Genomic DNA, 16,189 nt, shown 5'->3' on the forward strand with positions numbered 1-16,189 from the left:
AGCGCCTTAAAAGGGGTGTAGCACGCCTTGTGCCGTATGCTAAAAGTTAGCCGTGAGTAGACTAGTCTTCATTTTAGTGTTCCTAAGTGTGTTTTAAATGAGTGACCAGTTTTGGGCGTAGTAGTTTTTTTAGTCAATGCGCTGGGGTTTATTCAATTTAGGGGGCTTAGGTGTTTCCCCCCCAACTATCTTCCTGACCTGACTATGCCCTTCCACGCCTGTTTTAGGAATGACCTGTGTTAATAAAGTCTTGTCCTTTTATATGTCAACCTCCCTGCTGTGTGTCTGTTCGAGGGTTCTGACTTTCCTGGCATTTGCTGCCTAGGTATACTACACACATATTACAATATCATATGACATACATGAATCCGTCTCAAATTTTTTTATACTAAACTCTTCACTTACTGTCTTGCTCGAATATTCTGATACACAACACTATTATTTTTTACTGAACTACTATCAACACATGTGCACTCACTAACGCCTATAGACAATAATATTTAGTCTATTTAACCAATTTTATTCAAACATATTGTATGGAATATGACTTGTACATACCTGTACTTCTATTGTGGGAATGAAGAGTCCTGAAGGACAGCTGTGTACCAACAGTATGAGTGTCCACTGGGTCAGTTTGGCATACCACGTCCTTTGAAGCTGTAGGCTGAATGGATGCACAAGGAAGAGGAACACTAATTTCAGGACACCAATGTTCTGATTTTGGATAAGGAGGACAGACCTATGTGCGTTGTTGCTATGACGCCGAACAAACAATCGACTCTAACACGTGTGCGCGAACACACAATATGAAACAAAGCACAACTTCCTACTTAGCCTAGCATAAATTGACTTTATGCTGACAGATAATAGGAAAGAAAATATGAGACCAACTTGCGTGCATTTTAGCTTTATACTGTAGGCCAGCATGCACACACGTGTTGGAGCGTGCGCGCACACACGCAATACGTAAACGCGAAAAAAGCAGATTGGCCTACATAATCTAGCATAACATGACTTCATGCTAACAAACAATAAGAAAATATGAGACCAACTTATGTGTGTTGTACCTAGTGTAGGTCCAGCACGCACACACACGCAATACAAACTCTAAACAAAGGAGACCTCCCTACATAGCCTAGCATAACATGACTTCATTCATGCTAACTGACAACATGAAAAAAGATCAAATGTGACCCAACTTATGTGCGTTGTACCTAGATACTGTAGGTCCATCAAACACACACGTGTTGGAGCGTGCATGCAAACACGAAACAAAGCCAAATAATTAGCCAAATAGCACTTGATCACTCATGCTAACAGAGAACTACAAAAAAGATTAATGTGGTGAGACTTGCCTGTAACCAGGGTGCAGTTCCTTGGTCCGGTATGGTTGGGAGTGATCCTTGAATGAGGATCAGTCTCAGGCAAAGCCACTTCTGTACTGACCCTCATTGCTAAAGCAGGCTGGAGTGAAGTGGTTCCACACACAAACGAACATGCAGGTGATGTAGCCGGCACATTGCCATTAAAAATGAAATGCAACCATGCTTTCTTCTGTTCTTCTTTGGATGGGATGAAAAATAAACACTGGTTTTGATTTGTACAATAAACAACTGAGCACCTTTCTTGTCTCCCTCTCACGGACGCCATTTCAACAGACTGCTGCCTCACGTCCGACGCAAAGAACCCCATCTTGGGGATGGCCACGCCCTTGGGCATGTCAACCAATCCATATTGTCCAATATTCTGTCCAATAGCACAGAGTGTATAGTCTGACGTCAAGAATGGCTATTGTAGCACAATATGATCGATTTGAGTCGTTCAGAGCCATGACTTCCTAAAACTCCATATATCTATTGATGCAGGGAGCGTTTGTTTACCAGATTCTAGGAGTTGGTCGGGTTAGAGAGGACCACTATGTACTGTATATGTAGAGACCTGAAAAAGTGTGATTTTCATAATAGGGCCCCTTTAAAGTCTGCACATTGTGTATTTCAGAATGTTTTAGAAGCTGTCTTTTCCCTGGGCCAATATACATCATAAGGATAGATAGACAAACTGAATTAAAATAATATAGTTAGATTTGTTTGCCTGTGTACAATCTTGTGGGTATTTGAGATTTTCTCGACCACTTCAGATATAAAGGTAAACGTGAATTCCTACATGTTTCACACTTTAACCACACCTATCTCAATTATTTATATTTACATTGTGATGCAATACTGGGCTGGAAAGTCCAAATGTCCACTACCAGTGAGGTATGTTTGTGTAATTTCGCAACAGAGTGTACATTTTATCCTTGGATCAATTTTTAAGGTAAATGTTTTCTTTACACATCTCGTATGTGCTTTTTTTCAGGTATTTTTCAAGATACACGGAAACATACTTGTCAGGAATAATGATAGCATATGTCAACGCACACAGGAGTCTGGTATTTTTACACCGTATTGTGGGTAAGATCATAGCTTTATATAAAATATTTGTTTGAGAGCTTGTGTCTGCGCACAATGTTGAGCTGAAACATTCCCTGAGTAAATATGCTACTATGATACCGTACGCTTATAAAAATCTGCTTTTTGTTCTGTTTTGGATTTGTGATGTGTATGAAGGTGATTGTCAGTATTTCATTTTCTCTCTTTCATTTTCTGTCTAGCCACAAACACATGCTATACGACATCAAAGTTCCACAAGAAGTTCTTGCTACTGAAGTCAAATGTCTTCTCAAAATCAATACAATAAACAAATGGAGATGTATTCTTGCAATGAATGTGACTGCATATACATGATCTGGCTACATGCTCTGGCTATAATAAAGTCAATTCCATTCAAATCCATCTTTCTTGTGGTGGTACACAAGTCTCCAGTTTAAAAATGAAGAAAACAATTTATGGATTGAAGAAATAATACTTGTAGACATATCCTATAATGGAGCAATGGCTTGGGATATTTTTATGGGGAAATGAGAAGAATTTTAACAATTATCCTTCTCTTCATCGCTGTGTACAAATATTGTCAATAGTGAAGATGTGACCATGTTTGAGGGTAGAGGAACACGTAGCCAAAAATTCTAACCTGTTTAAGCATTTGGTTCCTGTGTGGAATAATTCATTAATATGTTCCCACAATCAGTTCACCTACCATGGACTTTGGTCGTTGTTTTGACTTTCAGTTCTGAACTGAAGAAGTCTCTTGGATGAAAGATGGAACGTCTTCAAAATCTTTTCTTAACGGCCAGTGGATTGACTTAAACAGCTTTGGATAACCATGACCTGGATAACTGAGAACCTACAGTACATAGACACTTTAAATAATAGCTAAAAGAGAGCCAAGTTGTTTAACCTTTATATGTATTTCCTTTGGGCAGCATGGTGGTACAGTGGGTAGCACTTTTACCTCATAGAAAGAAGGACCCAGATTTGACTGGGGCTTTTCTGTGCAGTTTATATGTGTGGGTTCCTCCAGGATCTCTGGCTTACTCCCACCACCAGAAGATTGCCAAAAATTCCTGTCAACTGTCCGCAATGTGTGAGCATGTATGGTGGTCTGTGTACCCTGCTTCTCGTCACTCATACCTTGGATATGTGGCTGAAGAAGATTGTCTCATCTCTAAGAAAATTAATGAATATATTTCCTTTGATACTCTTTCTTCTTCTTTTCCTTTCGGCTCTTCCCTTCAGGGGTCGCCACAGCGAATCAGTTGCCCCCATCTAACCCTGTCTTTTGCATCCTCTTCTCTCACACCAACTACCTTCATGTCCTCTTTCACTATATCCATAAACCTCCTCTTTGGTCTTCCTCTAGGCCTCTTGCCTGGCAGTTCAAAACTCAGCATCCTTCTACCAATATATTCACTATCTCTCCTCTGGATATGTCCAAACCATCTCAGTCTGGCCTCCCTGACTTTATCTCCAAAACCTCTAACATGTGCTGTCCCTCTGATGTACTCATTCCTGATCCTATCTATCATGGTCACTCCCAGAGAGAACCTCGGCATCTTCCTCTCTGCTACCTCCAGCTCTGCCTCCTGTCTTTTCCTCAGTGACACTGTCTCTAGACCAAACAACATTGTTGGTCTCACCACAGTTTTGTACACCTTTCCTTTCATTTTAGCTGAAACTCTTTCACACATCACACCTGACACTTTCCCCCACTCGTTCCATCATACCTGTAGGATGGAACGAGTGGAAAAGAGTGGAAAAGAGTTGCTTATTCAACTCTTTTCCACACTCTCTGCTCTGGACTGTTGACCCTGAGTACTTAAAATCCTCCACCTTCTTGATTTCTTCTCCCTGTAACCTCACTCTTCCACTTGGGTCCCTTTCATTCACACACATGTACAAACCTCCACCTCTCTAGCTTCTCCTCCACTTGTTCCCTGCTCTCACTGCAGGTCACAATGCCATCTGCAAACATCATGGTCCATGGAAATTCCTGTCTAACCTTGTCTGTCAGCCTGTCCATCACCATAGCGAACAAGAAGGACTCGGAGCTGATCCCTGATGCAGTCCTTGAACTCCTCTGTCACACCTACAGCACACCTCACCACTGTCTTACAGTCCTCATACATGTCCTGCACCGCTCTCACATACTTCTCTTCCACTCCAGACTTCCTCATACAATACCACAGTTCCTCTCTGGGCACCCTGTCATAAGCTTTCTCGAGATCTACAAAAACACAATGCCGCTCCCTCTGGCCTTCTCCCTTCTCTGTACTTCTCTATCAACATCCTCAAAGCAAATACTGCATCTGTAGTACTCTTTTTTGGCATGAAACCATACTGCTGCTCACAAATGCTCACTTTTGCCCTTAGTCTAGCTAGCACTACTCTTTCCCATAACTTCATTGTATTGCTCATCATCATTGTATTGCTCATTGTATTGCTTTGTTGTTGCCACAACTCTGCACATCTCCCTTGTTCTTAAAAATGGGCAGCAGCACACTTCTCCTCCATTCCTCAGGCATCTTCTCACTATCTAAGATCCTGTTAAACAACCCAGTCAGGAACTCTACTGCCACCTCTCCTCGACACTTCCAAACCCTACAGGTACAGTATATCATCAGGACCGACTGCCTTTCCACTATGCATCCTCTTCAATGCCCTCCTCACTTCATCCTGACTAATCTTTGCTACTTCCTGGTCCTCAACAGTCACCTCTTCTAGTCTTTGTTCTCTCTCATTTTCCACATTCATAAACTCTTCAAAGTACTCTTTCCATCTTCCCATTACACTACTGGCACCTGTCAATAGACTTCCATCCCTATCCTTAATCACCCTAACCTGCTGCACATCCTTCCCATCTCTGTCTCTCTGTCTTGCCAACCTGTATAGATCAGTCTCTCCCTCCTTACTGTCCAACCTAGCATACAAGTCATCTTAAGCCCCTTGTTTGGCCTTTGCTACCGCTACCTTCACCTTACGCTGCATGTCCCTGTACTCCTGTCTACTCTCCTCAGTCCTCTCAGTGTCCCACTTCTTCTTACCTAACCTCTTTCTTCTGTATACACTCCTGTACGTCCTCATTCCACCACCAAGTCTCCTTATCTACTTTCCTTCCAGATGACACACCAAGTACTCTCCTACCTGTGTCCCTGTTCCCATTAGCTGTAGTTGTCCAATCATCTGGAAACCCCTCCTTACCACCCAGAGCCTGTCTTAACTCCTTCCTAAAGGTCATGCAATACTCTTCCTTTTTCAGCTTCCACCATTTCGTCCTCTGCTCTGTCTTTGTCCTCTTCATCTTCCTCACAACAAGAGTCATCCTACACACCACCATCCTATGCTGTTTGGCTACACTCTCGCCTACCACTACTTTGCAGTCACTGAGCTCCTTCAGATTTCCCCGTCTACACAAGATGTAGTCTACCTGTGTGCTCCTACCTCCACTCTTATAGGTGACCCTATGTTCCTGCCTCTCCTGGAAGAAAGTATTCACTATAGCCATTTCCATCCTTTTTGCAAAGTCAACTACCATCTGTCCTTCTGCGTTACTGTCCTGCCCCTCACCTCCTTATCACCTCTGTTTCCTGCACCAACATGTCCATTGAAGTCTGCACCAATGACAACTCTCTCACTTCTAGGTATGCTTTGCATCACCTCATCAAAGTCCAACCAGAATTTCTCCTTCTCCTCCAGCTCACATCCTACCTGTGGAGCATACCCACTAACATCATGCCTTCTATTTCTAGCTTCATACTCATAACTCTATCTGACACTCTTTTTACCTCTAGGACATTCTTAACAAACCCCTCCTTCAAGATAACTCCTACACAATGATAGAACAACTTGAACCCTGCTCCTAAACTTGTAGCCTTGCTACCTTTCCACCTGGTCTCCTGGACACACAGTATGTCTACCTTCCTCCTCTGCATCATGTAAACCAACTCTCTACCTTTTGCTGTTATAGTCCCAACATTCAACGTCCTGACCCTCAATCCTATACTCTTGGCGTTCTTCATCTCTGTCTTCCTACGAACACATTTTCCTCTTCTCCTTCTTTGACTAACAGTAGTCCAATTTTCACCGGCACCCTGTAGGTGAACAGCACTGATGGTGGTCGTTTTTAACCCGGGCCTCCACCGATCCGGTATGGAAGTCATAGGTTTGATTCACATGTTTGATTTGGCAAAAGTTTTATGCCGGATGCCCTTCCTGACGCAACCTTCTGTATTTATCTGGGCTTGGGACCAGCACAATAAGACACTGGCCTGTGTCCTCTTGCGGCTACATTACTTTGATACTCTTTGACTTAATTTATTCAATTAAATTTTACGTGTGGGAGACCAAGTAATGTAATTAATCAATACTTGGCAAAAATGCATTTTATTACAAAGTTCAGCTTCTAGTAAGATTTGACCAGATTTTTTTTACAATTCTTTTTTCAAATCCTTCATCAAAAAAGTTTTTCTTATTTGCAGTTATATTGTCCAATAAATTCTGTAGGTCATGCTACTGAATTTCAAAGCCTATTCTATTACACACAACCACACAATGCACCATATCCAACCTCAACAACAACAACAAAAAATACCTGCTCAGAGATCTTCTTAGCCCTATGAGTCCTGAACGTAGTTTTATCTTCAAAAACATTACAAGAAAGAATTTTTTTTCTTATCCCTATAGGTGGACTTCGGTGGAAGAGCAGCTTTCGATCAGCCCCCCTGCTGTCAGCAGTTCCTGTTCACCCCCTCATAGATGAACAGATCTGCATTACAGGATGCTTCCTGCCCCCACACTATCCTGTGACACTACATGCACAGATGCATAGTGAGGAGGGTGACCTGTGGGAGGCATTTGCACATTATAATACAAAAGCAGATGGAACCGTTAACTGTGAGGATCACTGACTTTAGACAAGAGTACAGTTTGCATTTACCACGAATGTAATAGATTCATATGAACAACACTTGAAAAACAAGAAAAAATTATTTTTCCAATAAACATCGCAAAATAAAATAATGTATGTAATTATACCAATGAATTGTATTGCACTTGATTTGATTTTGGTTTTGGTTTTTTTGCATAATTTAATCTTATATTTCTTACTATGATGTCGTACTGTGGCAGAGCAGGAATGTAGCACCAATCATTCTGGGTACAACTTTTAGACACATTTACTGAGTTTCTTGTATGCAGGCAGTTGATGATCTCCTTTTACCTTTTCATAGTGACAAGGGATCATTCAGTTGGGGGTTCATATTTGGGCTGTGAACCAATGGGACTGTTCTGGAGCCAGCACCAAGCTCCTGGATCAAGAGAAGGTGTAAGGCATGTAATAAACAAAGTTTTCATTGAGATAAAAGAAATGTGAATTAACATAATACCATATACATTATATAATGTCATATTTACGTCTGTCTCACAGGTTTTCTTGAGCATTGTGGGGATATTTTCATTTTGTTAAATGCTTGTTATATATGCAGTTAAAGGCCACAAGAAAAGGCTGGTGAGATTTTTGCTCTTTTTTACAGGCTAAAAAAACAAAATGTAGAGACTCCATTTGTCACGCTTGTGTCCTTACTGGAGGGTCATGTTTCACCCAGTGAGGGACATAGTACTGAGCTTGCTGCTACAACTATTGAGCGTTGGTACATGGCATCAGGTGTACATAGAATAGAGATTCGCCAGGATGGTCTTGTAGCTACGCTGTTTTTTCCACCAGGTGAGAACAAGATTTGAGGTGCTTGCAACTAGCACTGAAACTTCATGGGTTTTGAACACCACACTGTGGACTTCCTGCAGGCCCAGGTCCATTTCCAGCCATGTTGGACCTGTGGGGATTTAGTGGAGGACTGATGGAATACCGCGCTGCACTGTTCGCTTCCAGAGGCTATGCAAGCATGTCCCTTGCTTACAAAGATCACAAAGATTTACCTGGCCCAAGAAAAACCATTAATGTTGGTGATTCATACTTCAGGGTAGGATACCATATCCTTTTTCATGATATCTTAGCTGTTTCCAAAAATATCATATTAAAAATATTATTAATTTCAAGTCATTTCCTCAACATATTGTTTCAACTGGACAGTCAGCCTTCCAGCTACTTCAGAATCATCATCAGGTCTGTGCAGACAGAGTTGGAATCATTGGTCTGTCCTTCGGAGCCTACCTGACTCTTCGAACTGCAACACAGACTGGTATCAACGTACGTCTGAATTTATCATCCAGTAAATCTACAGTTTGATGAATGCAAGAAAATCACATCTGTTCATTTTGGAGGAACATATTTAACAATAGAATCAGTCAATCAAATATTTTATCAATCAATCAATCATACAAATATATCTAAATAAAGTTTGATCATGTAGTATATGTTACTTGTTAAGTAACAATTACTTGTTTTAGTGAACTCTGCAACACTGTTAGTGAACAGTTCATTAATTTGAATTAATTCAACTTAATTCAAACTGAGAAAGAAAGATTTTTTAAAAAAGTTTTAAAACAACAATCGATCATGCATTAGTCCCCATTACTGGGCCATGTTTGCCTGCATGTGGGCCACCAAACCAAGTACTCACGGCCAGTCAGGAAGCACTGGATGAATTGCAGTCGGAAAGCAGCTCCCCTGCTGGCCAGATGTATGAGCCCCTGACCTTGTTCCTCTATCGGCAAACAGAGGACTCTCTGAGGAACCCAGTGACAGCAGTCGCAGAAAACGTTCATCATCACTGCCTAGATTTTTGCCAGCAACGATAGTGGGAGGTCAACGCAGGACAGTTGATGCCACAACATTGATGCAAACAAGTTGTGAACAATTAAAACTTCACCTCTAAAAGCCAGTTTTGATCAAATTCATTTCCAGCTTTTAGCCACCAGTTCATCTTTTTTTCCAGTTCTTTTTCAACAACATTCTGGTCTCCCAGATAAATTCAAAGGTATTTAAACCCATTTTTGTTCCATTTCAGTTTATCGGGGAGGAGTCGGATCTCCTCCACCCCGTCTCACACCACAAGAGACTCACTTTTCTCCCAGTAGACTTTGGCAGAGGGACCTCACTTAAATGGCATCAGAGTAATATTGCTAGACTTACTGCGTACCATAGTGCTTCTTTCGCACATACCCAGCACCTCAGCTAAAGCACACTTTTGGTCTTAGAGGGACATAATATGTGCTCTTTCTCCTGTGGACTCTGCTAAAGTCTGCAGTTCTGCCACATCTCTCCAGATCTCTGATAGATCTGACCAAGTCACTGGCGATATTGTGAGTGTACTTTAGGCACAGATTTTTAATCTGGCTTTTTCCTACATCCCACCATTGCTGCAGAGAGCTAAAATAATGTTTTTTCTTTCATATACCATTCCAAAATACTATGAAAGCAGTACTGAAATATTTGTCAGATTAAAAAGTGTTATATTAAAAATCCAGAAAGCACTTCCAGCTTTTATTTTGTTAATAAAATACAACACTGTACTAAAGCACCATCTATAGGACCAGCTGGCAAAATGGAACAGTTCTTAAAAACATTACAATGGTAGGTAAAAAAATAAAATCGGTCCAGTCGTGACATGGACAGTGTGTTCTCTCTGGACTACTCAGCCATCTTGAATCAACGTTGTTATCTAAAATCAGGTCATTAGTGTCCTTACGATTTATGCTCAACAATGTTCATACTTACTGCAGAGGGAACTATCAATGTTGTCATTCATAGTGATGAATGTAGTTTAGTAGTCAATGGCATTATGAGGATGATGATGAATTGGATGTCCTGATTGTTAATGTGGTGCAAGGTGCTAAAATTAAATTTGTGATGACAGCATTTCTGACCCTGGAAAGTTGTGATGGATGCCATCCCAAAAAGACTTTTGGGACTCCCATAAAAAGGAAATTAAGAAAGAAAATGATTTCATGACATCTATATTTAATGGGTTTGGCGAACTAACTTCTCATTGACTGGAAATAATGTCTGTTCTTCTTTCCAGCCAGCCTGTTTAATCTGCATCAATGGTCCTGTAGGAAGTAATATCAAGCTCTTGGATGCAGAGGGTAGGACGGAAACCTCTGACTGGTAAATGTCAACAAAGGTGCAGAAAGTATTATAACTAGGGGTACATGTAACGTTTTCAGTGCGCTGCTCAGGTAAGTACCAGGAGTATACTGCCCTCCTCAGTATCACATCCACTGTCCTCTACTTCAGCTTCCTGCATGGTAGATGATGAAGATTTTGCAGATGCACTTCCCCATTCTTAGTTGACCCTCCAATAAGCTGTCTCTATCCCCAAGTCAACAGCTTGCTTTTGCTTAAATGTCTCTGTGGTCTGCTTTCACAGATTAATGTGTATCAGGAGAAACTATCATGTGACAAAAGACCTGTGCTTGGTTTTTGTTATGTTGAAATGTGAGAATCCCGTGTTACAAGCTGCACTCCTAAAAGACAATGTAAACGACAGCTTAACCACCTTATTGACATTGTATTAAGCAATTGGTTTACTTGTGTTTATTATTTGGACCAAGTCATAAACAGAAGTGCCTCCCAGGCATTTTTCTGTCAGTTTTATGCACAAGCATTCTGTTCTAGTGATGTCTTTTTCGAGTTGCAAGTTGGCCTCAATTTTCTTGTGAATACTGTTGTCTTTCCAAAACTGTAGAGGTTTTGCATTTCCTGAGGCCGTGTTGAAGGATCTAATACTAAGAATGTATGACATGACTTGAGCGAGTCCTATCCGATTTCAAACTCTTCAAGTAATCTTATTTTGTGCCTGTTAGCATCAGCATTACAAACAGTGTGTGCTGTGGGCTTCACCAACAAGCAGAAGTATGAGGTGGCTGTGGCTCAGTTGGTAGAGTGGGTCGTCCAGTTATCACAGCATTGGCGGTTCCTGCTCCCGTCTAGTCATTTGTTGTTGTGTCCTTGGGCAAGATACCTTACCCTCCTTGTCTCCGGGAAGAAACTCGCAGGTGTGAGTGAATGTCCCAGTGGTGGTCTGAGAGGCTGTTGGCGCAGATTGGCTTCCAAGTTACCATCAGTATGCCCCATGGCAGCTGTGGCTACACGTAGTCTACCATCACCAAGTATGAATGAGGAGTGAATGAATAATGGATTTGGTCTTCAAAATGCTGTCAAACATGTTTGACAAAAAGCACTGAAAACACTAGTAGACAGCAGATGCGATGCAAGTTACTCTTATCACACAAACTCAGTTGCATTTTAAATCTGGTAGAAGTGTGGTAGTGTTAAGCAGTGTTTCATGCCTATTAAACGTACCCAGTTTCACACTGCTTCATAATGCAGTATTTTATTTTTTTGTTCTCCCTTGTTTTAAATAAAACTGCAGCAGCTGGTCCATAGAACAATTAGATGCTTCACAGATTTTGTGATGTTCTTACATCAATAAAAAAGTAGCCCCCAAAAATTTAGCAGACTAATTTATAGCATCCTGCTTTGTTGTTATTATTACTGTTATTATACATTATTGCTAGCCACTGTTAACAATATCTTAAAGTGAATAAATAAGTGAACTGTAAACACCCTTTCTTCTTTTGACACAACAATACGGCAAACCAATCAGCAAGAAGCAAAAGACTTTCAAATCAAACATTGTTCATTGAATTTTTATGTTTTTGGTTATGTTAGCTAGTTAATGACATGCCAGTTAGGTTAGATTGAAAAGCTTTTTGCAGGTATTTGTCATCCACATTAACAAAAAATGCAAGGAGATGACAACTTTGACACCCCAGGGTAAACAGGCAGATTTAATGTTCATAATGAGACTTCACAGATGAGGGGATATTATACCCACTGAAGGAACTATCTATGGCAGCAGTCCCCAACCTTTTTTGCACCACAGACTGGTTTCATCTAAGACAATATTTTCACGGACTTGTCTTCATTTGCTCGATAATCATTAATGACGCCAGGACAGCTGTAGTCTAATAATAAATTGTCCGCAGTGGTTTTATGTAAAATGTAGACATCAACAGACAATAAACAAACTTTTTTTCATAAATTGGTAATCAACATCTCTATTTCGTCTCTGTAAATGAAATAATTGTAAGAAATAATTACATTAAAAACTAGATTCAAGTGACTGCACTGATGAAGTTTATTTTGAAATTTGGCGACTTACAATCAGTGCATTCAACGCAGGAGAAATATTGATCATTTCCAATAGAAAGGTGAACAAGTCAATCAAATAATAATAATTACAATAATGAGAATTAGTGGATGAGGACCACTGATCTAAGGGTAACGGGAGACAATGACACCTGAAGTCTGTTCCATATGTCTGCTCTACTCCGCAGTTTGGTTTGGTTTTCGGTCACAGCAGAAAATCGCTTCACAAAGACAGGAGGTTGGAAATGGAAGCAGGGTTTTCGATACTTTTTGGGTGATCTCAGGATAATCTGCCTTGACTTTAATCCAGAACACTGGTGCGTTTATGGTCGCTTCATTGTGTGTGTGTTGATAACCTGTCACGTGACCGAGACCCGTCAAGCGGGACAGACGCATGAAGATGTCAGTACGTCATTCCACACAGATGTCACTTTTCAAATGTAACGTCTTTCAGACTCCGAAATAAATAAAACGGAAGTAATGTAAATAAATTCTTCTTTCTGAGCGGCCCGGTACCAAATGACCAACGGACCGGTACCGGTCCGCGGCCCGGGGGTTGGGGACCACTGATCTATAGGATAAGAGTAAATTTGAGATTGAGTTCTGCTCATTATTTCTACAATAAATTTTTAAAATGTCTTTGCATGTATTTGTATGCATGTTTTCGTCCTCAGCTTATTGTTATGAATCTTGAACAGATGCTGTTAACAGGAGAGACATCTCACTTTGGATTACACCCCTACTACAGTCGATGCTGCAGTGAAAACCACTGTGATACTATAAAGCATATTACTGCTGGGCTCGGCAACACTTTGGAAAAACTTTGCCAGTTTGTCACTGCAGTCAGCAATGCCAGTTATGGTTCTACCATACAAAGCACAAGCCCTACATGTGTAGTAATCATCAGATTTTTTCTGGGCCTGATCTCATCTTGGATTAATTGATGTGGAAAAGAAATATTTGATTTAGATTGTTTTGTCTGTTTCCCCCCAGTTAAAAGGAGAGCATAAAGTTGAAAAGCCAGCATCTGTGATGAGATGGGGTTGTGGCAATAGTATAATAACCTGTATCTGTGAGAGCTTATTACCGCTGAAAGGTATGCAGGTATTGGAACAACATATGTTGTCATCCAGACAATGTATGTACAGTAATGAATGTGTATATCCAGCAAGAATGAGACAGAATTCCACTTTGTCAACAAGTGTCCTCTTCCTAATCTCTTAAAAGAGATCATGATATTTGACAACAATAAGCATTCTCCTCTCACAGTTTTTTACTTGAGTTGTAGACGTTCATTCATTCATTCATTCGTTCGTTCATTCATTCATTTATCTCCATGAATACGAGACTCTAGTAATTGTCTCATCTTCAACTGCTGATCCAATTTTGGGTCAGGGGTTTCGCAGGGTACAGCCTGGACAAGTCACAAGATCATGGCAGGACTACACAGAAAGACAAACAGCCTCTCACCTACAGACAATTGATCAATTCACCTAAATTGCATGTTTTTGGTGGTGGGATAGAGAGAGAACCGATTGAAACACAGGGAGAAGATACAAACTCCGCACAGAAAGGCCCATAGTGGAAGGCAATGCTGCGACCCTCTTTGCCATCGTGCTGGCGATGTCCTACATAACCAATTTAAAATGAGCATATATTTATAAAAAACAAGTTTAATGTTACCTTTGTTCTATATTTAACTAAATATACAGTATGTTAAATCAGAATCAGAAATCGTTGCATTTAAAGGTTTCAATATATTTCATATTGTAACTTTTGCATTGAGGTTGTTGTCCCTCGGACTTTAAGAAACTGAGACACTAGAAATGTACATCACAGAAAATGTTCTCAGTTATTTCCTCTTATACTTCTTAGTGAGAAGAAATATTGGTGGTATGATAATCAAGGCCACGTGACTTTCAGAGATGCCTCCTTCCCTGGTAACCTTGACCCTGGGAGCAAAGTGAAGGTGAAAGATTTTCCTCAACCTCCTGAACCAAAAAACAATCAACATACATATACACAACACACACACACACACACACACACACACACACACACACACACACACACACACACATGGAATCACTGTACAAATCAATTGTTCGTATCAATTACAGGATACAAAAGTTTCTCTTGTGTCATTATAGATAGAGAAAATCACATGTCCGGTATTGTACATAGCAAGTGAAGATGACCTTTCCATTGCTGTCACAGAGAATGCAAAGCTGGTATGTGTTTTTTCCAGTGCTATTTATATTGACAAGCATTAAGCAAATACAGTGCACTGATATGCTGTGATGTGCTGTACCGTGATGTAATATGCTGTGCTCTGCTGCAACTGATACATTGATGCTTTTTATGCATTAATGCACTCACTAGACACTTATTGCTTGTTGGTCATCAGATAGAGGAGACCCTCAGTGCTGCAGGCAAGTCCCAACTGTTCACCTACTTGTCATATCCTGGTGCTGGTCACCTCATAGAACCACCTTACTCACCAAATTCAAAAGTATCCCTGTGGTCCGTGAAACCAAAAAAAAGTAAGTCCAATCTGAGAGTGGCATAGTTTGTTAAAGCAAATCTTATTTTAGAGTTTTTATTAGCATTGACATTACTTAAACTTTTTTGAAGTATTAAGAAGCTGGTCATAACTTTGATGTATGGAACATAAAAACAGTGGTGAAGATATTAATCAGCCTTTATTTACTGTTGTCATTGCATTGTAATGACAGAATGATTATTGTGATTTGGACTGTAATGAAAAGTAATAATAAAAGGACTGCTTCCCTGTTTTCATTGTCTTCTAGTGATGTGTCTTTGGGGAGGAAATCTGGCATCTCACGCTGCTGCCCAGGAAGATGCCTGGAAAAAAATCCTCAGTTTTATGGAGAATCAGTTAATTGTTTAAAAGTTCTCTAAATATCTCAATTTCAACCACCCAGGCAGTGACTGGACACAGTCGTTGGTAGACAGGGTCCACCCCAGCCCTGACGCGAATGAGTTGTTTAGCAACTGAGCATGTCAGTGTGTCTCAGATACAGTAGCTTGTTTAACCCATTTGTATTATACTGTCACTTACAGCTTTATAACCACCAGGTCATCATAATGAATGAGTAAATTGTTCTCAATTGATCTTACCTAGTAAAATAAAGGTTAAATGTAATTAAATAAATTACTAGTATGCAAATACACAAATTGTGCTGTGCAAAATAAATAATTCACTGATCATATAAATTCATGTGAAGTTTCCTTTATTTTGATTTATCATTACCAGTCACTTAATACAAAATTTGGCTGAAGGTAATTCAAGACTGAAATAGATATATGATATGTGTAACAGTGATATATATATATATATATATATATATATATATATATATATATATATATATATATATATATATATATATATATATATATATATATATATATATATATATATATAAACATATATATATATAATTTAATTTTTAAAATTTTTTTAATGAACTTCTGTGGGACACATGTTAAGACACTAAGCACCCCCTATCACCCTGTATTGTTTTTGTAATTTTATTATTTCAGTTTATGATTTTGTGGGCTCATATTCTGTTCATGTGCAATGTCAAATTTAGTATTTTAGTAACGAATGCATGGG

At 39.9% G+C, this 16,189-nt stretch overlaps 1 protein-coding gene across 4 annotated transcripts; it reads left to right on the forward strand.

The window, feature by feature from the left end:
- Positions 1-2,313: 2,313 nt before the first annotated feature.
- LOC137595677 (peroxisomal succinyl-coenzyme A thioesterase-like) lies at positions 2,314-15,752 on the forward strand. Of its 4 annotated transcripts, none has more exons than XM_068315907.1 (11): positions 2,314-2,453; positions 7,122-7,331; positions 7,667-7,766; positions 7,970-8,160; positions 8,241-8,416; positions 8,494-8,643; positions 10,418-10,503; positions 14,425-14,518; positions 14,700-14,780; positions 14,957-15,092; positions 15,360-15,752. In XM_068315907.1, exons 1-11 carry the CDS (start codon positions 2,321-2,323, stop codon positions 15,458-15,460), a joined length of 1,458 nt encoding a protein of 485 aa, XP_068172008.1. In that variant the 5' UTR covers positions 2,314-2,320; the 3' UTR covers positions 15,461-15,752. The 4 variants fall into 4 exon arrangements, with proteins under 4 accessions (XP_068172008.1, XP_068172009.1, XP_068172010.1 ...); XM_068315908.1 differs by having other exon boundaries at positions 8,527-8,643; XM_068315909.1 differs by having other exon boundaries at positions 7,122-7,265.
- Positions 15,753-16,189: the final 437 nt, after the last annotated feature.

Source organism: Antennarius striatus, chromosome 5 (assembly GCF_040054535.1).
Source record: "Antennarius striatus isolate MH-2024 chromosome 5, ASM4005453v1, whole genome shotgun sequence".
Lineage (NCBI taxonomy): Eukaryota > Metazoa > Chordata > Actinopteri > Lophiiformes > Antennariidae > Antennarius > Antennarius striatus.

What these genes read in the sequence shown, in the direction of transcription:
- LOC137595677 (XM_068315907.1), top strand. Translation starts at nt 2,321, where the DNA reads ATGTTTTCTTTACACATCTCGTATGTGCTTTTTTTCAGGTATTTTTCA. An exon ending in AGCAGATGGAACCGTTAACT is followed by an intron (nt 7,332 to 7,666) that starts GTGAGGATCACT and finishes ACCTTTTCATAG; the next exon opens with TGACAAGGGATCATTCAGTT. An exon ending in AGGACGGAAACCTCTGACTG is followed by an intron (nt 10,504 to 14,424) that starts GTAAATGTCAAC and finishes TATACTTCTTAG; the next exon opens with TGAGAAGAAATATTGGTGGT.